Source organism: Vigna umbellata, chromosome 6 (genome assembly GCF_029865625.1).
Source record: "Vigna umbellata cultivar VRB3 chromosome 6, Vumbellata_1.0, whole genome shotgun sequence".
Classification (NCBI taxonomy): domain Eukaryota; kingdom Viridiplantae; phylum Streptophyta; class Magnoliopsida; order Fabales; family Fabaceae; genus Vigna; species Vigna umbellata.
Genome location: NC_142170.1, coordinates 22,669,342 through 22,677,103, shown reverse-complemented (window position 1 = coordinate 22,677,103; position 7,762 = coordinate 22,669,342). Strand labels below are relative to the sequence as shown.

At 37.1% G+C, this 7,762-nt stretch overlaps 2 protein-coding genes across 2 annotated transcripts; one reads left to right on the top strand and one right to left on the bottom strand.

Moving 5' to 3' along the window:
- Window positions 1-3,048: 3,048 nt before the first annotated feature.
- On the top strand, window positions 3,049-5,425 carry LOC148197000 (uncharacterized). The gene is made up of 4 exons (XM_088093387.1): window positions 3,049-4,151; window positions 4,231-4,454; window positions 4,524-4,781; window positions 4,852-5,425. Exons 1-4 carry the CDS (start codon window positions 3,138-3,140, stop codon window positions 5,423-5,425), a joined length of 2,070 nt encoding a protein of 689 aa, XP_087949513.1. The 5' UTR covers window positions 3,049-3,137.
- A 282-nt stretch (window positions 5,426-5,707) lies between these two features.
- Window positions 5,708-6,792, bottom strand: LOC148196999 (uncharacterized). The gene is made up of 2 exons (XM_088092337.1): window positions 6,156-6,792; window positions 5,708-6,071 (listed from the first exon to the last, which is right to left on the bottom strand). The coding sequence occupies exons 1-2, from the start codon at window positions 6,345-6,347 to the stop codon at window positions 5,865-5,867; spliced, it is 399 nt and encodes a 132-aa protein (XP_087948463.1). The 5' UTR covers window positions 6,348-6,792; the 3' UTR covers window positions 5,708-5,864.
- Between the last annotated feature and the right edge of the window lie 970 nt (window positions 6,793-7,762).

Sequence of the window (7,762 nt, the reverse complement as noted above, 5' to 3'; positions counted from 1 at the left end):
TTGACTTCCACCCATCATTCACATTCATTTATCTCATTACCTCCACTTTACCACCACATACCTAACTGCTTATTGTTTGGATTGTAATATTATTCCACGCATTTCACATCTACACTGCACACAACCATTACTTTATTTTGAGTTTCGGTTTGTTTTTTATTTTTCTCATTACACCTACATGTTCGCTACACACACTAAACTGTACTTTAGGTTTCCAATTTTAGTTTATTAACTTTTTTCATTAATAATTCTATAAAAAAAATTAAAAAATAGAAAAAATAATTTGCCTTTAATAATAAAGATCAATAAAAAAAGAATACTAAAAATAATAGTCTTTTAAGATATAAAACTTTAAAAAGCTAAAAATAAAAAATATAATTATGAAAAAATATATATAAATATGAAAATAAAAGTTATATTTTCTTTCTTTTGATGTATGTTTCTTTAAATTTCAAAATAAGAGGATGAGTACTCGTGTGACTATCTCTGTTGTCCTAATACTTCATACCTTTTTTTTCAAGTGTTTAAAATATAAGACTACTTGTTTGATCGTCTACATTGTCCTAATATTTATTACTTTTATCTTTCTCAACCATGCCAAAAATATCCAAGTATACAAAATCTTCAAAAATTAAAAAAAATCAACATTTTCAAACAAACAATCTTTCCGAGAACTATGTGATTTCTAATTTTTCATTGTGAATGGAGATACGTAGAAGCACAGTCAGTTCTTGTAGGGTTCACTTTCAAAAAATCGAAAAAGAAGAATTTATTTCTTCTTGTAGCTCTTCGGACTTGTCAAATTCTATGATTATTTTTCTTATTTTCTCTTCTTTACCAGAATCTCCTTTTGGTTCAATATTCATTAAAGCTTTTTGTAGAGGATCCGTTAGAGAAAATGAGCTTATTACATCCATCCAACACATATATTCTGGAATAGTCTTTTGTTTCAACGATATACTTTATAGCCTTAAATATACATCAAAAAGTTCACTTCGTCATCTTGCACTCGAACCTTTAGTTTCCCATTATCCATGTCAATAATGACTTTGACAGTTTTCATGAATGATCAATCAAGAATCAATGGTACTTCTAAGTCGTCCTTTATGTCCATTATCATGAAGTCCACAGGAAAATAGAATTTATTCACCCTTATTAGCAAGTCTTCTACTATTCCATAAGGATGTTTGACTAATCTATCAACAATTGTGTAAGAATAAGGGAAAATAAGAAATATTTTTTATTATTATATTATATATTAGTTGTGTGAGGATAAGAAAAATAGAGAATATTTTTATTATAGTTTGGTCATGTGAGGACAAGGCATTTAATAATATACATATGTGTGTTTCTTGTATTTTGTCTTGACTGCCAAAGGGTTTTAATAAGATATATATATATATATATAGCTATTTTTGCATTATATATTAGTTTAGGACACACTAGCCTACTGGTGGAGGCGGTGGTCCGGCATGCAAAGGCGTTGATTAATGAGACTTTGCTTCATAAATAAAAATAGCATTTGTGAGTTAGTGTTTGGAGAGAGAGAGAGAGAATTCTTAGGTTTGCAAAGAGCGTGAACTAGTCTCTTCAATTTACCTTTTTGTTGTTGCCATGCCTATCTTTGATTTATGTGGGGAATTATTGTTCTACTGTTGGGTCATTGAAATATATTTTTGAAAACTGATGCATTATTCTAGAGAAAAAGAAAAGAAAGTGACGCTAGTAAGAAAACGTCTCGCCGTGTATTTATGGTGAAAGCCAACGCGTGTTTATTTATAGGTTTAATACCTCTTTTGGTCCCTAGAAAGGGGGCCAAAGTTCAATGTGGTCCCACCTTTTTTTAGAAGTTCAATGTGATCCCACCTTTTGTAAAAAGTGTGCAATCAAGTCCTTTTTGCAAACGGCGTGAAGTTTTTAACGGAGCAGCTGACAGGGTGGACTGAGTATCATTACGTGGCTTTGTGTGGGTAAGACGTGGCAAAGAGAGGGTGATACGTGGCTGTGAGAGGGTGAATTTGGTAATATTAGTGAGGTTAGGAAATCAGAAATTAGGGTTCAGGAGTTTTAGAGAAATTGCTAATTTGGGATTGATCATCGTGGACGAAGTGCACATTCAGGATCTCAAGCGCGAATTGGAGACCACAAATCTGAAGCTCAAATTGGAAACCGCAAATCAGGTTAGGGTTTATGATATGTATTTGTTGTATATGTTATCACTGTTGTCGCTTTATAGGGGGATTAAGTAGGGGTGAAAAGTTGTCTTGTTTTGATGGTTCATAGTGGTCCCATAGATATTAGTTTAACTTAAATTAGTGGTCCCCGTTTGCATTTGCAGGGTTGGGGTAGGGATGGGTGATGACATGTTTCAGGTTGTGGTCCATCACGGTGGGACCTTGATCAAAGAAGTCCCCTTTAAGTATATGGGTGGGGAGATAGTTTATTGGGACGTAGATCCCGATAAATGGTGTTATTTTGGAGTATTAGGTTCACTTAAAGATCTGGGTTACATGGAAGTAAAAGAATTATATTACAATATCCAACATGTTTTACATAAGCTTGATGATGATAAAGGAGCCATGAACATGATGAAGGTGGCTAATTATTTGGGGAAAGTGAACCTGTATGTTGTGCATGGGGTGGACGAACCAGCTATTGTAGAAAATGATGACAATGAGATTTTGTACGTATGTGAAGGTCCAGCAGACAGTGGTGAGGGTAGTGACGTTGGAGGAGAAGCACATGTTGAGGGTGACAATGAGGATGGTGAGAATGAAAATGTCTGGGAGGAAGACAAGGAGGATGCAGAAGATGTTGAGGTTGAGAATGAGGGATTAGTGGAAGTGCACATTGAGGATGGAAGGGAGGATGGAAGGGAGGTTGAAAGTGAAGAAGAATTGGAAGTGGACATTGAGGAGGGAGGGGAGGTTCGTACTGAACAAGAGGTGGAAGTTGACATTGAGGATGGAGGGGAGGTTCATACTGCACAAGAATTGGAAGCAGACATTGAGGATGGAGGGGAGGTTCATAGTGAACAAGAATTGGAAGCAGACATTGAGGATGGAGGGGAGGTTCATAGTGAACAAGAATTGGAAGAAAACATTGAGGATGGAGGGGACAGTGATGATGAACCTGGAATGGATGATCTCAGTGGTGATGAGTATGTGGATGCAGACAATGATGAAGAAACCCAACAACAATGCAGGGGTTTGTCAGATGATGATTGGGAGTCTGATATGCTTGTAACTCCTGAAAACAGTTCAAGTGAGGAGGATTACAACGAGGATAGATTATGTATGGGTGGTTTCTCAAAATATACAAAACAGAAGTCCATGGCAGATTACAAGTGGGAAGTGGGCACCATTTTCAGTGGGAAGGAAGAGTTTAAGGATGCTATTAGAAGGTATGCTGTTCATGCTGGGAGGGATCTAAAATTTGTGAAGAATGATAAGCGTAGGGTGAGGGTGCGCTGCATGGGTGGCCAAGGGAAGTGCCCATGGGTAGCTTATTGTGGGTACTTGCCATCACGCAAAATTTGGCAATTAAGGAAGATAATTGATACTCACGGTTGTAGTAGGCAACTTAACATCAAACTAATGAATGCTCAGTGGTTGAGTGAAGAAATAGATAGGTCTTTAGTTGACAATCCTAACTTAAAGGTGAATGATATTCGTACTAAAGCATTAAGAAAATGGAATACAAATGTGTCAATATCCAAGGCACGAAGGGCAAAGTTAATTGCCACAAGACAGCTTGAAGGAGATTTCAAAGAACAGTATAAAAGGATATACGACTATGGACATGAGTTGTTGAGGTGTAACCCAGGTTCAACAGTGCAGATTAAAGTTGACTCGCATAATGGTGATACAATCTTCCAAAGAATGTATGTTTGTCTGAAAGCTTGTAAAGACAGCTTCAAAAGTTGTAGGCCCATAATATGTTTAGACGGATGTTTTTTGAAAGGTTATTACAAGGGAGAGCTTCTCACTGCTGTTGGTAGGGACCCAAACGATCAAATGCTACCACTTGCCTATGCAGTAGTAGAAGTGGAGAACAAAGACAGCTGGACATGGTTCTTGCAATTATTAATTGAAGACCTCGGTGGTAGTGAAGTATGTGGGGGGTGCACGTGGATGTCAGACCAGCAGAAGGTAAATATACACCTTATATTCAATTTTAGTTAATGCTTTGTTAAAGGATCTTGTTTTATGACTAAAATTATTTGTGCAGGGGTTGGTCCCAGCTATCCAAGAGCTTCTTCCTGGGGCAGAACAAAGATTCTGTATGAGGCACCTGTATGCAAACTTTAGAAAAAGGTTTGGTGGTCAAATTTTAAAAAACCTGATGTGGACAGCTGCCACAAGCACATATCCACAGGCTTGGGAGAGAGAGATGCTGAAAATTAAAGAAGTCAATATTGAAGCATATAAATACCTCATAGCCATTCCCCCGAGGTAACCCATTAGCCATTACATACAATTTACTGTCCCTGATGCATTGTAACCCATTTGAGTGTGCAACAGGTTTTGGTCAAGATCTCGCTTCACAGGTCAAGCAATGACTGATACACTAGATAACAACATCAGTGAAGCTTTCAACAGTGTTCTTATTCATTCAAGAGGAAAACCTATTATAACCATGATGGAGGATATCAGAGTTTATCTCATGAAAAGGTGGGCCACCAATAGAACCAAGGTGGCATCTATGGAGTTCACAATATGCCCAAAGATAAAGAAGAGACTTGAGAAGGAATGTAATCTGTCAAGATATTGGGTGCCAAGGTAATATAACTCCATTTATTTTATATACAAGTTATTTATCTACATTGTTGATGTGCTTCATTTGTTTCAGCTGGTCTGCACGAAAGATTTTTGAGGTTAGGCATACTTCTTCAGTTGGGAACAAGTTCACACTGGACCTGGACACAAAGGAGTGTAGCTGCAGAAAGTGGATGATTAGTGCCATTCCATGCTGTCATGCAATTGCAGCAATGAACTTCTCCAACGTTGATCCACAGACTTTTGTCCCCAATGTGTTCACAAGATCCACCTATGAAGAGGTCTATGCGTCCATCATTTTTCCACTCAATGGCCACCTACTATGGGAAAAGACAAATTTCAATGATGTACTACCACCACTGATCAGGAAGATGCCTGGGAGGCCAAAGAAAAAAAGAAGGTTGGAAGCATGGGAGCTAACTAAAGATCAGACTCAAATGCGTGTTGGTGGCCATAAGAAAAAATGTAGTCTTTGTCGTAACATGGGGCACAACAAGAGTAACTGCCCTTTAAAGCCCCAGCCAGTAGAAACAACACAACCATCACAGCCACCTCCAAGTTCACCAACCCCTGAACCATCACAGCCACCTCCAAGTCCCCAATCACCCCGGCCAACAAAATGCAAAGTCAGAAGAAAACGTACTTAGAAGCAAAGTCAGAAGAATTGTTATTAGATATTTAAATTTTGTGGTGCTGTAATATGTACTATTTCTTACATGGTGGTGTAATACATACTTAACGTACTTACTGAACTGATTTTCTGTATTTCTTTTATGTGTCGTAATGAATGAAACTGCTTTTATGTACTTGTTTTATGTATTTGTTTTATGTGCCAATATTCAGCATCATATGCATTATTTGGTGACCTTGGTGAACAGTTTTAAAGCAAATGGGGGACTCATTTCAACATTTTTAAAACATCAGGGGACTGATTTCAACATTGTTAAAACATCAGGGGGACTGATTTCAACATTGTTAAAACATCAGGGGGACTGATTTCAACATTAATCACTAAAATTTACTCATTAAAATAGTCAATACGTAATACATTGAATTGCATAATTCATCTTACACCTTACAATCTAACTAAATGAACCTACACAGAACCTGAACAAGGCACACCACAATACACACACACAAAGCTACAACTAAGATCTTCATCATTTTCTGCAAGTCCTGCACTGATTTTTCCAGCTGACTTATCCTCCTCACCATTGTGCAATCTTTTTCATCAACTTTCTCTTCAACACACCACTTGAAAAAGTTACACGAGCTGCCAATTGCAGATCCACCCTGTTATTCACCAAGTTATGGATTCTATCAACAAATGCATCATCAATTCAAAAAAACTTTAACTCAAACGGGTATAATTCAAACCTTGTAACGTGGACAACCCCAGAAATTTCTCCCAGCATTCTTCGTAGTTCTCGCCACTTTGGTTACAGCAACATCACCACAGTAACAAGTAGGGATTATCCCACCTCCTCTCACACCACAACCATGGGACCACCCAGAAGATCCTTTGCCCCAACTTCTCGAACACGATGAACACCCTTCAGAAGAAGCCATTCGTATCCCAAATTAGCAATTTCTCTAAAACTCCTGAAACCCTAACTTCTGATTTCCTAACCTCACTAATATTACCAAATTCACCCTCTCACAGCCACGTATCACCCTCTCTTTGCCACGTCTTACCCACACAAAGCCACGTAATGATACTCAGTCCACCCTGTCAGCTGCTCCGTTAAAAACTTCACGCCGTTTGCAAAAAGGACTTGATTGCACACTTTTTACAAAAGGTGGGATCACATTGAACTTCTAAAAAAAGGTGGGACCACATTGAACTTTGGCCCCCTTTCTAGGGACCAAAAGAGGTATTAAACCTTATTTATAAAACCAATTTTAACGCATGAAACATTTAAATAGCTCCTGAAATTTTGTGTGCTTGTGGTATATAAAGGTTATTTTAGTAAACAGGATGCGTGGTGGAGTACGGAAGATGTTGTATGGTTGAATGGATTAGTAGTGTTGGTGTGGTTTGTTTGAGTAGAAGTGTGAGTTTAAAAAGTAAATGTATTGTTATATTGTGGTTTTATGTTTATTATATTAGTTGACCTTTTGTTTTGTGTTTGTGTGATGATCGTATAACTCGTATTGTTATATAAAAGTACACAATTTTACATATGTTTATGTTGATGAATAAAGAGACGAGTATGTTAGGAAAGTTTTTGGGTTTATTGAACATTTTTGCTTAATTATAATGTTAAGTTTTATTTCATAACAATTATTTGTAAAGGTTAAATGTTGGATTTTTGTTTAGTTTATTTTATTTAAGTAAACGATCTTATAATTTTAATAGGCAAATTTTATAAAAAAATTGTAAGTTGAAAAGGTATACATTTCCTAGTGGCATCACAAATTAGGATGTTACAAAGAGATCTTCCCTCTCCACCTCCTTATTCTCATCCTGCACCCCCATAATTACCTTAATACCCATCCGCTTACACAGTTTTGTAGTATTAATGAAAGTTAATAATGGTATTAATGATTACTTCCTTTTTCACCAACCAATTGAATCAATTCAGTATGTGTATACCTGCATCCCCCCGTTTTCAAAACACACTACAACATACTCACGTTTTGTTGGTTTTTTCTTGTCTCTCCTTGTGTTGCTTGTGGTTCCTGTGGTGGTTGGTGGTTGGAGTGGTGGTCCTGGTGGTAATGGTGGTGGTGTTGTCTCTGGTGGTGTGTGGTGTTGTGTGCTGCAAGTTAGAAGAATTCATCGGTGGTAAGTTTTAAGTTAGAAATCTTAACTGAACATCGAAGTTCAGTTATGGTCTCACTGGCGTTCGTATGCTGGCGAGACTATAACCAAACTTCGATGTTTGGTTCAGGGTTCGGCACAATTCAAATTTTGGTTATGTGCTTTTTCATATATATATTGTATTTATATTTCATTAGTTTTGATGTGTTTTTATATGTTT